General features: G+C 37.2%; 1 protein-coding gene across 1 annotated transcript; it reads right to left on the reverse strand.

Moving 5' to 3' along the window:
• Positions 1-4320: 4320 nt before the first annotated feature.
• DPM1 (dolichyl-phosphate mannosyltransferase subunit 1, catalytic) lies at positions 4321-16378 on the reverse strand. The gene is made up of 9 exons (XM_042800876.1): positions 16220-16378; positions 15405-15504; positions 13337-13370; positions 11060-11136; positions 10903-10928; positions 9839-9934; positions 8298-8366; positions 7891-8005; positions 4321-4783 (listed from the first exon to the last, which is right to left on the reverse strand). The coding sequence occupies exons 1-9, from the start codon at positions 16324-16326 to the stop codon at positions 4679-4681; spliced, it is 729 nt and encodes a 242-aa protein (XP_042656810.1). The 5' UTR covers positions 16327-16378; the 3' UTR covers positions 4321-4678.
• Between the last annotated feature and the right edge of the window lie 7 nt (positions 16379-16385).

Consider the following 16385-nt stretch of genomic DNA (forward strand, 5'->3'; position numbering starts at 1 on the left):
TATGGATGTAATTAAGAAAAGCTGATTTATGTGGAACTGTAAAATCAGGGACATAAAATGAAAAATTCTCTGTAAATGTCAAGTCAGTGTTTTGTGGTGGGCAAAACAAGGCAAGGAGAGTATTGCAATGCTATTAAGAAAGGAACTGAAAACTAAAGTGCTATTATATAAATCCCTAGTACATGAGTATTTAAGACATTGTATGGAGTTCTAAGCACCTGATCTCTAAAGATTATAGTAGAGCCGTTGTTCTACTATAGTCTGCTACTAACATTTTGAGAATACCAAGGTGTGGGGCGGCTTCTCTCTGAGGAAATTAAAAAGACAAGACTTGAGTATGATAAGGGGATAACCAGGGTCTATAAAATAATAGGAAAAATAAAACGGGAAACAAGAAATATGGAACATAGAAGCCCAGAATGGTGTGGGTTGGAAGGGACCTTAAAGACCATCTAGTTTCAATCCCCCTGTCATGGGCAGGGACACCTTCCACCAGCCCAGGTTGCTCCAAGCCCCGTCCAACCTGGCCTTGAACCCTTCCAGGGAGGGGGCAGCCACAGCTTCTCTGGGCACCCTGTGCCAGTGCCTCACCACCCACACAGGAAAGAATTTATTCCCTATATCTGATCTAAATCTGCCCTCTTTTTTAAAACCATTACCCCTTGTCCTATCACCACACCCCCTGATCAAGAGTCCCTCCACACCTTTCTTTTCCCCCCTTTAAGCCCTGGGAAGCCGCTTGAAGGTCTCCCCGGAGCCTTCTCCTCTCCAGGCTGAACCCCCCCAACTCTCTCAGCCCGGCCTCCCAGGGGAGCTGCTCCAGCCACCCCCAGCATCTTTGTGGCCTCCTCTGGCCCCGCTCGAGCAGCTCCGGGTCCTTCTGCTGTTGGGGGCCCCGAGCTGGCCCCAGCACTGCAGGGGGGTCTCCCCAGAGCGGAGCAGAGGGGGAGAATCCCCTCCCTGGCCCTGCTGCCCACACTGCTCTGGCTGCAGCCCAGGGCACGGGTGGGTTCTGGGCTGCAAGCGCACGGTGCTGGCTCACAGGCAGTTTTTCATCCACCAACACCCCTAAGTCCTTCTCTGCAGGGCTGTTCTCAATCCACTGATAGAGAACATCTGATGAACTGATTATTCAGTAAGCTTAAAATAAAGAAAGTACTTCACAAAATGCATGTATTAAAATTGTTGAACTCATTGCCATAAGACGCTGTAGAAGCCAAAACTTCTAAAAGATTCAAAAAGCAATCAAATCCTTAGAAAACACAAGGAACCATTAAAAGATCCAGACCTTCTTGATCTCTGGCTTCAACAGAGCCTATATTATTGATGTAATTGGGCAAAGATCATGCTAGCCATGTTTTTTACTTGCTTTCATTCTGCATCCCTTGTTGAACGCTGTAAGAGAAAGTATGGTCACTCCTGCATAACTTCCTTCTTACATTATAAGCCATTCTTCCCTGACAATACATATTCTATTTTTTGTGTTTATGTTAAGAATCTACATAGGTGGTCTTCAGATACAAAGAGGCTTGATTAAAAGAAGCTGAAAACAAATTCAAGTAACTCAAAGAGTTTCTCTTAAAAAAAGTCAAAACCAGTTCAAGTAGCACTACGTGATGGCTATTTCATCGCATTATTTTCTAAAGAGATACTATCTTTAGTAAAGAAGGACCTCTATTAGAGCTCTGAACACTGGTTACAGTATTACAATATTCATTTTTCATGAACTCTCACAGCAGTGCATGCAAGAGAAAAGGTCAGCGACAGAATGCAGTCTTAGAGCTTGTTTTTGCAATGTTTTCCTATGTACAGAACCCTGTTTGGGTGCTGGTGAGGTTCTACAGTGCCAGATCTAAGTGCTCAAAGACAGGGAATACTTTAGAATCAAATGTTTTTAGTCACTTCAGTGGAAAAACTCACTGGAAGGAAAGTACTGCAGGCTGAGATGTGGGAAAGGATGAAGGGAGAGGTAATTTAGGCCAATTCCAGGCAAAGATTCTGCGTTTTTTATAACTTAACCTTAACAGCATACTATTTTATGATTCTCCCCTCTACAAGTACATGGAGGGTCAGATGCACAAACAACAGCTGCCTCTTTTGAAGTTCAGGCTTTTAAAACTCACCGTCAAACAACTTTTGAAAGTGCGTTCAACATTCACTGAGTTATCTGCAGTCCAATCCCGTTTTTTGAAGAAATATAGTCTTTTTGCTAGGAAAAAAAGCTTCAGATGGTTTTCATGATATATATTGTGAAAAATATACGTGTGTGTGTGTGTGTGTGTGTGTGTGTGTGTGTGTATTCCACTAACTCAAGGAAAGCCTGTTCTTAATTCTGCTTCCTTCCCCTGGATCCACATATTCGTTCTGTTCAGTAGTGCTTTCTACAAGTAGCTTGGTGCAGGCTATAGAAATCAGTTCCACTCTTGCGACCTTTTATTGTTTCAAGAAGGCTTGTGGTGTCTATTTGTGTCCTGAGGCCATGAAGCACTTATTTTGCCTTCTTTATAGCACTTCTTTCTTGATCACTTAAATACCACTACCTTTAAGTAAGGTAGTGATATGGTAATAGTGGTATAATAATTTCTTAATAGTAAGAAATATTACCTATTTATCTAAAAGCTGAATATAGCCCAGTCACATTTCAAACTTTCACATATTAGAGCACACAAAATATGCCATGTATTATGATCCTAATTTATATGTAAAAGCACCTGCTTCCAAACACAATCACATAAATGAAGGAAATTTACCAGGTAATTTTCATAACTAAAAAGTAGGCATGCAGATTCTAAAGGCTAAACCCTAATTCACAGCAATTAGATCACAAGTAACTAATATAATGGACTATAGTTATATATCATTACATAAAAGTCTGAGAAAAATATGATCTTGCTGAGGTTCAATGTATATTGTAGCAAATGGGGTTTAGTATTATGTACATTTGAATGAACATTTAAAAAACTCATAATTCGGTAATTAAAAAATTTGTACCTATTTTCAACTTAAAATGTTGATTTTAGCTATGAAACCTCCAAATGGAACATAAATAGATGAAACCTATGCACTGGACATTTCAGCAGCCCTTTAGTCCCAGAGATTTATTTCTGTATATATTATTAGATCTGATTAGCCTGCACCAAATGAAATTATATATAATTTGCTGGAAAAGTACAGGCAAATGTCACAAAATGTACAGTTAAGTCACTGTAATCCAGATACAAGTAGATTCAAAACCTACAGATGCATCTTTTTATTATTTTAAAGCAAATTAAATATGAAACATTTGCTCTGAATACTCAGAAAAAAACATCAGAATCTCTACAACTTCACTAAAAAAAAATATCAAAGGAATATTTCTAAAGCAGACCCCTAGAAAGCCTTTGTTTCAAAGTTCTATTTAATTAATTTCTGTCACCAAGTGACAACTACTTGAAATATGAATTTATCACTTATTTACAGACTTTCTAATTTTTTCTAACATTAACAACTGTAATTTCTAATATTAATAACGATTACAACTGTAACTTCAAATATTAATAACTAGTGTACTAAAGGACGCAGACAATCACAAGCCAAATAAGCATAATTTTGAAGACATTTGTTGCTTCTCCTCTCCTACCATCAGTTTTCTGATAGAGGTATCCAAAGAACTACCTCTTCCCCAAATGAGGATGTATTTTTCTTATATATAAAGCCATTATCAGAATTATTTCATCCTCCTGCTTATTTCTTCCATCCTTCCTCCCCTCCAAGTGCATATTTGATTGCAAGGGCTTCATAATTTCTGAATTCTGGTTATATCAAACGGTGAAACAAAAAATAGTATTACTCCATTTCATTCACTGGGGTCTGGAACAAATACAGTTTTTACATTGCAAACTGTTGTTTGACATAAGAAAACATTTTCAAGGGTCTTTAGTGAGGTGAATTGGGTCTTCTGCCACTCTAAATTTGGGTGAGATGTCATATTCCTGTTTTATTGATTCTAAAAATGTTTAGAAACTAAAGAAAATAGGAAAAGGGAATCATCTGCTTCTGGACAAACACAGAGAATACAAAATTATTCCACACATACAATTCTCTTTCTTATCCAAAGAATATTCCTTCTTTCCAGTGTAGGAACAATTTTACAGAGCACAAATCACTGTACTCATCTGTATTTCCTCTTAAACTACACAAGCTATTATCAGTTCTGTAGAAACTCTTCTATATACCTGCTTTAAGATATGTGTATATATGTGCAGAGGAAAGAAAGGGAACTAATTGGTATATATTTAAAATACTATCTGCAAACCACAGAACGAAGATAAATACTGTAACTTTTTTTTATGTTCTTGCTCATCTTTATTTCAAAACAATCTCTAGCTTCTGCTGATAATGATTCATTTCTAAATGCAAAAGATCATTTAGCTTTGTGTTCTTTATTAAGACTTCATTATTTTTACAAAAATATAGCATTAGTCTTTATTAGTTTTTAGTTTAACATACAGTTAATTTATTTTGAAGGAGCATTTTGGGATACAATATATTTAGTTTATTATTGGTGATTCATTTAATTGTTAATTTATAGCAGGTCTTCTGGTCACCACACAAATTATCAAGCTTCTGCTATTATATACTAAAAGCCACACAGATGTCAGAAAATGTTTTTCTAGAAAGGTTAACTTAGGATGAACTATCACGTTGTAGCAAACAAGGTCAAGAGTCCCTTTAAGAAGGAGACTATTTCATTGCCTCCCAGTTTAGATTCTCCATAGACACGGTCCACAAATGAAATAGGAACCTGTTGAAACAAGCAAAACTATTTTTAAGGTTCAAAACCCAAATAATCAGAAATTCTGTAAACAAAAGAATGGCCTTTGAACTACAGCATGTTTAGACACGGGAAGAAGGCAAGCACCAGATTGGCTTCCCTCATGCTTGGTGTTCTTACCAGTGGCTTTAATGATGCCCCATAGCTGGGGAGCATGAAATTATTTGGTTTATCACCTTTAAAGATGATCCAAAGACATTACTCAGTGGCTAGATCATACACCAGTCAGAACAAACTTAATAGCTTAAGTGTACTAAAAGCCTGGGGGCTTAAAATGAACCTTCACCACTTTCCTTGTTAGCTAAATTCAATACCTTTGAGTCAATGCCTCAGGAATGCAAAAATCTCCCACCACCATGAAACAGCGTTCTGCTCAACCTCACCACTGGCTAGAAGATGACATCTGAATATGGCAGTTAGTGCATATTTTACAAGCAATACCTGTCTTGATCAGTCTTTGACCATTTTATAGATTATTTACAGGATTAAAGGGCATTTAAAATACTGCTTTTGGTCTCCTTACTGAAGTGATCATAATGTCCAGATTAATTCACTACTCATGTTAGGAACATACTGCTTTTCAGTTACTTGACCACATACAAATGACATATAACAGGACATTCTGCCAACACCGGATTAGAATATTCAAGAACTTCCATATACATTTGTATGCAAATCTGACATACTCCAGGGGCTAAAATAAAGGATTGTATTTGCAAAGGTCATTAAAAAATTGGCTTAGTGTTCTGCAGTTTCAATCAGAAATCACCTGGCAAGTGAAACACAAAAATCACCACACCCTTGCATCTGTGCCAGAACTGAGGATTTCTCACAATTCTAGCAGATCAGTCCATGGTAGAAGAGAACCCAGGGCAAAAAGGTGGTAAGAAGATACCTAAAAAGGCATGCAGATAGACTCAACAGTGACTCTGGCTTTCTTAGTCCCTGTGACGATCCCGGCAAGTATCCAGGAAATTACAGACAGCTGATCTACGGGGCATGGATAGAAATCACCAAATATTCAGTCAGTGCGGGACATCAGAAGTGACATTTCCTGACCAGTGATGAAAGAATGGTTGATATCTCATCTAACAAGAGGTATCCAGTCTTTTCCTTCAGTATAGGAATTAACCACCTCGGTTGTTTCTGGATTTTGCCTTTCTTGCATAAGAAGCTCTATCATTAGTCTTGAAGCATTTTCAGATGGGTGTATTCCATGCACTGTGGTACATTTCACAATGAAACAAGTGCATACAAGACTATTTGGGTACAGCTTGTGTCAGTTCATCTCATCATCCATTTGTACCTTTTGGATTGGCAGGTCTCAATCTTCATTTTCAACTTTGCTTAAGAAATATTTTTTCCTCAATACGGTACCAACATTTTACAACTGCATAAAACTGCAAACCCCCCTATTCTGCCTGTAGAGTTGCAGAACTCGCAAACCAGGAAACAGATGTACAACTGTCACCTCTTCTGGAATTTCTGTATTACTATTTGGATAATTATAAAATACATAAGGATCCTAAATATTGATCGAGAAATACTGTATCAATGTACTTGGAAGCTTAATGGAAAATTGTCCTGCCCTAGGAAGTTACCATATAAAGATAAAACATGGAACAGTAAAAATGCAGTAGTCTTACTTATAGGCATGTGTCAACAATCTGGACACTGTCAAGTCTGTTATAGGTATCACAACGGAAATCTTAAAGACAAGGCCAAAGCAGAATAATGAAGCAACTTTTCAGATGTTAGAGAGAACTCTTCTCACACATGAGAAACCAAATGAGGAGGGAAGAAGATGCTTGCTTGAGAATGTAACAGATGAATTGTGGAGGACGGCCCCACTGACCCATCACAAAACAGAGCCCATGTCTCAACACTGACCGGGAGACCTGAGGCCTAGTAAAGACTGTCCATCAGGCTTTTAACTGGAAGACAAATATCTTATATTTGATGCTGTGCAACCAGTAGAGGCATGTCAATAAACGAGTAGCAGGATCAAATAATAAGCAGAGAAAAAGGTATTTGCAGCAGTGGCCTGAAGAGGTATAAGCAACCCAAGATTGCATTTTTTCAGTCAGACAAGTGTATTTTACTGTTTTAAAAATGTATATTAAATAAACCTCATCTCACTCTAGGCTTCTGTATCTGGATGTATAGACAGGTGAGGATTTAATTAAGTAATCTTAGAAAGCAATATGTGAATGTAATTGGATGTGAAGACCAAAGAAATTAGGGTCAAACCCCAGCTACAGACAGAACAGTGATGTTGCTCCATAAGCAAGAAAGGTGGAAGAGCTTGCTTTGCTGTGTAGAAATACTCTACCTGATGTTGATAGAGAAATGTAATACATAAGGTTTAGAGGGGGAAGTAGCAGCCACAGAATTCTCTGACAATTCAGAATCTTGAAAATGACAAAGAACTGGTTCTGAGATTTGGCTACAGAGAAAATTCCAGTGAATCATCTTTAAAGACACCAGCAAGAGCAATTCTATGAAATACAAAAGGCAGCAATCAGACTGCTGAAAATATAGGATCTAACAATTGTTTGGAGTTCTTTTTCAATGATTGTAGACAGCACATTCAAAGAGTTCAGAAATGGAAAGTTGTGATAGCTGGAAAGCTGGAAAATAACAAGGCAATAAATGAAAGAGAACAGAATACATCTGAAATAGAATCAGGTTGCTGGAGAAAAAATTATTTGGAAGGACATAACTAGAGATGCCTGTATATTATGGAGAAGGAAAAAAAGGCTCACAGCAGTTTCATGGTATATTTTGACTTCTTCCCCTCTTTTGAAAAACATTGTAAAATTGTATGCAGCTAAAGAAATGGCAACAAGAGCGAAGGATCTGAGAAGCGTATCAGCCAGGGGAGTAAGTAACTGGATTTTCAGGTCTGATATTCACCTGGAAAAGTTGGAAAAATAGAGTTCTACATATGTAATTTCTTTACATTGATTTAAAAATCCTGCTGCTTCTTGGAAGTGCACAAAATTTCCGATGCTTCCTGTAATCTGTATCTACATTTAAATGAAAGCACAATATACTTATCAAAACTTTTACTATACCTCTCCAATAGTATATCCTAACTGTCTAGCCCGAACAATCATCTCCATCTGGAAGACGTATCCTTTAGAAACACATTTTTCCATTAGTTTCTGTAAGACTTCTTTTCTGTATAACCTGTAAATGATTACAAAGAAAATGAAACGTGAAGCACAATTTCTGAACCTCAGAAATCAGGATAGTGTGTAGGAATCTTAACTGTAATCACTCCATTATACCATTACTATTTAAAAAAAATCTTTAACAAAGTCATAGGAGGAACTAGTTCTTGCAAACTAGTCTATTTCTTACACCCTTTCCAAACAGATTTCATAGTTCTCAGTAAGGAAGGTCTGTTCTTACTCCAGTTCTTCATTCAGCAGTTTCTTAATTTCAAATCAACTTTATGAATTGCAAACCAGACCCATACCTGAAACTCCCTGTTAAGTCTGATGCACCTGGTCTCAGCAAAACCTGAGTTATAAAATTGGCACCACGACTGTGAAAGAAAACATGAATGTCAAAATTGCTCAGTACACAATTCTGAAAGATCAAGCAGAATTTCTAGAAAATAAGGAAATACCAATAATAAGTAAATATCCTACTTGCAAAAAAAGAGAAACCTTTTATTGCTTAATACAAAACAATTATATTTCTAATAGGTTTTCATTCCTAAATTTGACTAATTAATCACAGAATCTTGAAATCAAAACCCAACATTTTGTTTTTCAAATGTAGATGATGAGTAGATTATTGAACTTCTCTATGAAGGAGAAAACTATAATTTTTAGAAATTAGGTTTACAATCTGGTTCTTTATGGTAGAACTGTTGTTACAACTACACACTAATACAATACAAAAGAAAGAAATTTTACAACAGTCAAAACATTGTTCTTCTGACTAGCATTCACTGTAAGCAGAGAATAAAAATGCTTCCTGGACAAATGTGAGATCTGGATTTAGAAAAATCAAGGTTCAGTTTTGGTTTACACTGCTTTCATAGTATGATAAGGATAAGGTCCACTGATGAAAAATAGTAAGACCGAAAAGCCAGTCATTACTATCTTGCTGAGGGCTATATTACTCACTGATAAGATGTGCAAGTCCTTCACTGTGTCCAGTATGATGTAAAAATGTAATGCCCATTTAGCTCTCTTCCTTGTTTTGGGTGTATATTTTATTAGATTCACAAAAAGATGAGCACTTATTCCGGCCATTAAAAAAGAGGAGAAATCCAAATACAGTCCCTGTGATACCATCTCCAGATCAGAGTGGTAACACAACTTCTACTCCTAATTCTTTACAGTAACATGTAAATCAGCATTAACTTAGGCCTATTAATTTAGGTGTCAGAAAGACTATGCAGAAACTTATCGATTACCTCCTCAAAAATATGTAAGGCCCTGTAAACATGATGCCAGCCTCCACATCATTCTACAACCTTGACAGAATTTTCCTCTTTTCTTTTGAGTGAAACCTCTCCTTAGTGTTCACTGTAACTGTTTTCTGGTAACGTCTAAGTAATGATTTACTGACATTGATCATGCCAGATAAGTTTTAACTTATGACAAATCAGAGTGTCAACAGAGGGGTTTAGCAAGTGATTTACTGTTTAGGGAAAGGACTGTTACAGCTATTAAAGTTAACTAAATGTGTCTTTTAAACTGGAGAGAAGTGTCATAGTCTCAGCTCATTCTTTGAATAATGAAGCTGACTGTCCCAACCTGATGCCATGCAGACTTGTCCATTGTTCCAACCCATTTCTCAAGCTCAGTCATATCCTTACATTCTTTCTTGGTAGGTTTTACCTAAAGAATTTGCAAATCATCCATACTTCTATTATTTAATAGAATTTTTCAGTACCTAGTACTATTGACTAAAGACTCAGTTTAGCTCACACAGATTAAAGTTGAGTACTTGGAATTATTCGAAATAATAAATTTATGTGTAAATAGCTAGAAAAATACTAACCTGATTAATTTTCTTTTCAAATCCCAGCCATATACTCCTCCATTTCCTTTATATCTTGTTCCAGATACAATATCAAAATTGCCTTCTTTCTGCTTTCTGTAAGCAATTTGGTTTATCAGAAAAAAAGGAGGAATATTTGTATGAAGGTAGTACAAACTTCAAAATAAGAACAATTACTCTTTTAGTATAAAATCTGTATTTTACAAACCCTTGAACAAATAAGCAGAGGAGAGGAAAGCAATAGTTATGGTGGTTATAAGCATTATGCATTTGAAAACCTGTTAATTGTTCCCTTATAAATAGCTATTTCAGGGAATCTTATCATTATCTTTTACCAACTATGTCACAGAATCTCATAGACTACTTAATAAATAATTTATAAAGACCCAACATGTATTTTTAAAGCCCCTCTAGTATAAAAGACAGAATTATTTTAAATACAGATTTAAATATTTAAATTACACAAGCCTATAGTAAGGGGAAAAAAAAAGTCTGGAACTAACCTTGGTCCATACCATGCCTGACTGCTGCAAAACATTTTCTAAAATTTTAGGCCTGCAGCACTACTAAGCAAGAAGATTGAGAATTACAGAGACTGCTGCCCTTAACCCCCAACATAATGCCTGTTGACCATTTCTTACAAATTGAAATGTTACGGGGAGGTGAGAGGTAGGCAAAAGGGAGAGAAGTATTTCACCAATAACTGAGGACATAGTCCTCTATGGAGTATCCCCACGTGCGCACATGCTGAAATGATTAGAACTGTAAGATGACATTTATATATATGCTCTGCAAAGCTGAACAACCATTACAAGGAAGGCAAGTACTTTGCCACACATGCTGTTACTTTAAACTTGGGAATTTTTGCTCCAGCTAGGAACTAATTATTTTTGTGGTTGATTTTGGGACAAATCTAATGAGGTCCAATCCATACATTCGAATTATTGCCTTGCCAATTTTCTTACTACAGCTGGATAGCTATACAAAAATATAAAGCTTTCAAATATTACCACACAACAATAAATGTTCAGAAGTTATTATCTCGTACTACAGTTGGCACTTACCTGATAAACTCTGGAATAAATTTTGGCTGAAATGGAAGGAAAACAGATCAGAAAAGAGAAAGGGGTGAGGGCAAAAAAAGGAATTAAAAAAAAAAAAAATCAATGAAAATTTAATTACAACAGATTAAAACCCACGGTATGTAACATACAGACTTACATGGTGAGAGAGGTCAGCATCCATAATAACAATAAAATTCCCAGTAGCATGCTTCATTCCATGAATATAAGCAGTGCCTGATGAAAACAGTACAGAAATAATTTCCCTCACTATTTTAATGTATGCAATCTTCTAGCCACTGTCTTCACTTATTTTCTAAAATCTTTACTAGAAAAGGATCCACTAAAAACTCCTTGGATTTGTTTTAAAGTGATGTATCACTGGTCAAACATTAAAATTATTTTTCCTTTTCCCTACAACTTCAGCACTAGATTTTATAAATATAAACCTTCGCAAACCCTACTGCACTAGAAATGCAGAGAAACATGACTTGATAAGTGGGTCACTATATGAAATACAATTTTCAGAAGCGCCATAGGTACTTATGAGCCACAGAAAACTAGAAATAGGACACAGAGAACAGAATTTACTATTAGTGGTATACAGATTTTGGTTTGTTCTCCTTGGCACCACAAATTATATTCTGATACTTAATCTGAAGACAGTCTTTTTTATCATACGTGAGATTTTGTTGCATTTTATTCATCCTGTATGAACTGGTGCAGCTATCTTGATAAGAGTGGGAACAAATTTCGCTATTACACTTTTCCTCAACAGTGCAAATTTCTGATCAGAGTCATATGGTTCAAAGACAGCACTGCTTCCAAGGGCAGTACAGCAGCACAAGAGATGAAAAACTGGCATATACTCTCCCCATTGACTCAAATTACTCTAGTCTTTCTGTTAACTTCTGATAAAACTGAAAACAAAGCACTCAACTAATGTCCTTAGCGGGCCCTCTCATAGGAAACTAAACTCCTGATTAATGAACAACCTGATTTTCTTTTCCATGTTGTTTGCAAAGTGACACAGTAGGAATGTCACAGATTTGTGTATTGTGCATGATTAGTAGATATGATACACTAAAAACTTAAATTCAGTCAGTTTTAATCCATAATACTGGTCAAATTAGGACAAAGGATGAAAAGGCAGAAACCAAAAATAAAGATATGTAAACTTTTTGGAGTTTCTTAGCTAAATAAGAGATATAGAAAAAAAGTATAGAAAGATGAATTTAAATAGACAATTAAATATCAAAATCAGAATTTTATTTTTGTTCAGTGGACTGGAGAAATTAGCTGCAGTACTCAGTACACAAGGCACCCCAAATGTTTTACCAGCACATGGAAGTGGACATTGAAAAGACATTTAGCAAGAAAGGTCGACACTCTAACGCTAAATCAAAGTATTGCATTTTATAATTTTCTCCATTCCTATTATAAGAGAGGAGAGATAAGGACACAACATGAATCTTAACACATGGAAATGTCTTCACTTTATTTTAGAATAGTTTCCATACTACAAGTTTTAATGTCATTTATTACTTCCTAGGACATCTACTTTTTTCTAAAGCAAATAATGACAAACTTGATTTACGTATTCTCTGAAATATGGCATCAGAGCTATAAAATTGCAGTCCTGCATCATTCCATGCAAATTTTAATGACTGCTCTCAGTGGTACAAGACTGGCTCCCAAATTAGTGAGATTTTTTGCAATGCTAGTAACTTTTGCAATGTACTTCAAAATCTTCAGTTCACATGTTAGTTAATAGATGAGACAATAGTAGTTTGGGTGCTGGACATCTGTCAGATACATGTTTTTAAATTTAATTACAGGCATAATTCACACTGAAACGAGTTAACTGTGAAGAGCTCTGTCCAAATACGTGTCAGAAAAACATCTCAGATTTCTCTGGAGATTGCATGAACTATGGTCCAATTTTTGAAGCATCCTGCACACGGGTAGATTACACAGAAACAACCACTGTTCTCTCTGGATCAGTGGGTTCCACACAAATATAGCAGCTACTCTTCTAAAAAATTACATTTTTTTCCCTCAATCTAAACCCCTCATTCTGTAATCAACGAATGCAGCATGTGAGGGAGAGAAGCAGCATGTTAGCAGGGAAACACAATTGTACAGAATTGCAGTGAACAGAGTTTTCAGATTTGAGTTTCTGGGAAACTTGTTACAAATACTCTGTCATTTTTACCAGCCACTATGAAGAAAATTAACTCTATCCCAGCCAAAACCAGCACAGGTTTTTAAGCTTGTCTGCTTACAAAAAAACTTGATGAAAACATGTATTTCTGCTTTTGGGCTTTACTGTGATTTTTTTCTGGAACTTTATGCACTAGAACCAATCAAAGAATAAAGCATATTTTTTAATTATTAGGTGTTTTTTTAGCACTAACCAGAGTTAATAAGGACTTACCAAGGCCCAACTTCCTTGCTCTGGGTCTTAGAAGCTGCAGAATATATTAAAATATACATATATTACTTGAAGTACAGTTTGTAATTAATTTTAGTGACACCTTAAAATTCAATATTCTCAAGGTATAAATATTTTTAAATGTACTTGTCAGTCTTAGAAATCTAGATAATATATGAAAATAAATTTATCTGTTATAATAGAGGAGAAACAAATCATTATATTAAACAGGTATTTGATCAGGTCACATTTCAAAACAAACCCTTTATAAGCTTTACTTAGTAGTTCTGCAGTAAAAAACAGAATTAAAAGAACCATCTTAGTAACTAAATTATGTCTTCAAGTTCCACTATCTGAAATACATTTATAAATCTGAACAACAGTCTCCCCAGCACCATTATTTTAAGGAATGACAAACACTAACAGCAAATATTTTAGCAAGTTTCACAATGTGATTTAGCATCCTTTTAGTACTGAATATAAATTTCAAGCTTTTCATTTGCATACAGATGTAACCCATGAATAATGACCATATAACAACATTATTAATCTTTTAGAACATGAGTGACCGAGATTTAAACCTGTGCCAAGTATCCTCAGCTTGGGCAGGGCCATATGAAGTGCAGGGGGAGAAGGGGGCACCACCACTAACAAAAGAGGAATCTAACTTCTAGATCATGATGACAGTAATTTAACTTTCAACTCTTCATAAAGTGCCTTTGATATAAGTCAGGATTTCGGGATGAGAGGGTAGATATTTAAGCAGTCATCTAAATATGCTTCAGAAACAAATTTAAAATCTTGCTTTTAAATCTTGTCTAATTTTGACACCTTATCTGTGAGGTCGTAAGTAATGTAATTCAGAGAAGGACATGGATATGAAAGAGTTAGTAATCATCTGTGCTTCTGATGATTTGTTATTCTGGTTTACACGTCTTTTTCCCATAGATTTTTTTTTTTTTCTTTTAATAAATATTAAATTTTGAACACTTGAGAAAAGATCACTGATTCCTCATCTATTTCCTTGAACATGTTGGCTTTTCATTAAGTCAACTACATACCATGTTCAATAAGTATAATGTGAGAAGGCCCATGGGGTTATTTGGATGACAGCTCCTGAACACAGATCAGAATAACGATTTTTGTTCAGGAAACAGAGAAAATAATTTCAGGTTAAAAAACCAAAACCAAACCAAAAAAACAGGAAACAGAGAAAATTGACCTAAAGAGAACTCACAGCTGACTTACACTTCTGTAGCAGTACCAGTGTGAGTTGATGGTGGTGCCTCCATGTAATTCCACCCAAATGCACTTGGCTCAACACTGCTGCAGGGGCTGGTCCACAAATTAAACTTCAAAATTAAACTCTTCAGCAGTGAGGAGATGTTGGCTAACTGTCTTAAACTTCTCTGTTACTAATTATGCAGTAACACATTAAGTGTCTGACACTGCTTACAGCACAAAACTCTTAACAAACTGAATGCTTAAGTTTTGTGACAAAGCTTTTAGTACCCCCCCAAAAGAAAGTGGCTTTAATGACTCATAAAGACTAAATAAATGACGATATCTTGTTGTATATAGTTAATGGCTATACAGTAATATAGTAAAAAAAAAAAAAAAAGTCCTGTTATTGAGGAATGCAACTAGACGCAATTAAAAGTAAAACACAAGACCAGACTAGCTTTCATCTCTCCAATTTCCCTATTACTGCAGTCACTTAAAATGAAATTAAAGTTTATCCAAACCTCATCTCTCCCTGAGGCAGGCACAAGGTACACTAACAACCGCTCTTCATTACTCAACAGCAAACAGCAATGCACAAAGTACTGAATACATTTTGCAAATATTAATTCATGATTCTGCATATTAGTTCATAATGCTGCTAAGCTACTGAATGACTATTGTAATTTCACATTTATCTAAAGTGGTGTGCAAAACTTAACTTGTTTAAGGATGTAAAGAAAGTGCAGAATCCAGGGACTCCATTCCAGTTTTCCAAGGACTTCAAGTACTTTCCAATACAATAACAATTAAACAAAACAAAACAAACAAACCAAAATATACAACTCACTATTTTATCTGATCCATATATCTTTTCCAACTGTTCAGCAATTTCCTGTGTCCCATCTGGGCTTCCATCATCTATGATGATAATTTCAAAACTGTTTCCACTGAAATTAAAAATATTTTTAAATGAACAAATGGAAAACCCAATTTCACTACCTATCTTATTTTCAAAGGCATCAACCCGAGGAACAGAATACGAAGTGATGTTCCGACCGTTAGAGACCCATGCTCTAGTTATAGCTGTAAGACTATGCTTGTAGCGATAAACCGTGACTCGGTGTCGCTGTTTCTCAGCACTTGGCAGCAATATAAACCATCATCCCAGCGTCACCGCAGCGTTCGGGTTTGGCCTCGTGATTGTGAAAGATGAAAAGCAAACCCGCCTCTGCGCTGCCGGCTGCGACGCTTCCCCGGGAGCCGGCGCCGAACGGACCCCAGAGCACGCGAGACCTCCGATTACCCTAATTTCCCTCCCCTAATTAACCTCGGGGAAGAGCAGCACTCTCCACTGGGGGCTAGGTGCCCTCCGTCACCGGGGCAGGCTGCTACCTGTTCCCGCGCATGGGTTGCGTCACTCCCTTCCCAAATCGTGACGCCGTTTTGTCGAACTCGCGGGCGGGTACGTCCCAGCTCTACGGGCGGCGGCCACCGGAGCCTCCCGCCGAGCCCGTTCCCGCCCCGAGCCCGCTCCGTACCCGCCGGGGCACTTTCGCCCGCCAGCCTGTCCCCGCAGCTCCGGCAGCCGCCTCCCCTCAGAGGGGCCGCCAGCCGCCCCCGTCCCGCGGAGGCACCCCGGGACCGTCCCCCCGCGGCCCGTACCTCTCCCGGAAGGTGCGCGCCAGGAGCCAGACGACAAGGGGCAAGTTCTCCCGCTCGTTGTAGGTGGGCAGCAGCACCGAGTACTTGTCGGCAGCGCCGGCCGCCATGTCGGTAGCGCTCACGCGCCGGGAACCGGCGGGATCGCGCCGTAGCCAATCAGCCGAGC

The sequence above is a fragment of the Tyto alba genome, unplaced genomic scaffold, assembly GCF_018691265.1.
Source record: "Tyto alba isolate M040663 unplaced genomic scaffold, T.alba_DEE_v4.0 Super-Scaffold_33, whole genome shotgun sequence".
Lineage (NCBI taxonomy): Eukaryota > Metazoa > Chordata > Aves > Strigiformes > Tytonidae > Tyto > Tyto alba.

What these genes read in the sequence shown, in the direction of transcription:
- DPM1 (XM_042800876.1), bottom strand. Translation starts at nt 16,326, where the DNA reads ATGGCGGCCGGCGCTGCCGACAAGTACTCGGTGCTGCTGCCCACCTAC. An exon ending in TTTATTCCAGAGTTTATCAG is followed by an intron (nt 9,935 to 10,902) that starts GTAAGTGCCAAC and finishes AATTGCTTACAG; the next exon opens with AAAGCAGAAAGAAGGCAATT. An exon ending in TAGGATATACTATTGGAGAG is followed by an intron (nt 4,784 to 7,890) that starts GTATAGTAAAAG and finishes TTGTTTCAACAG; the next exon opens with GTTCCTATTTCATTTGTGGA.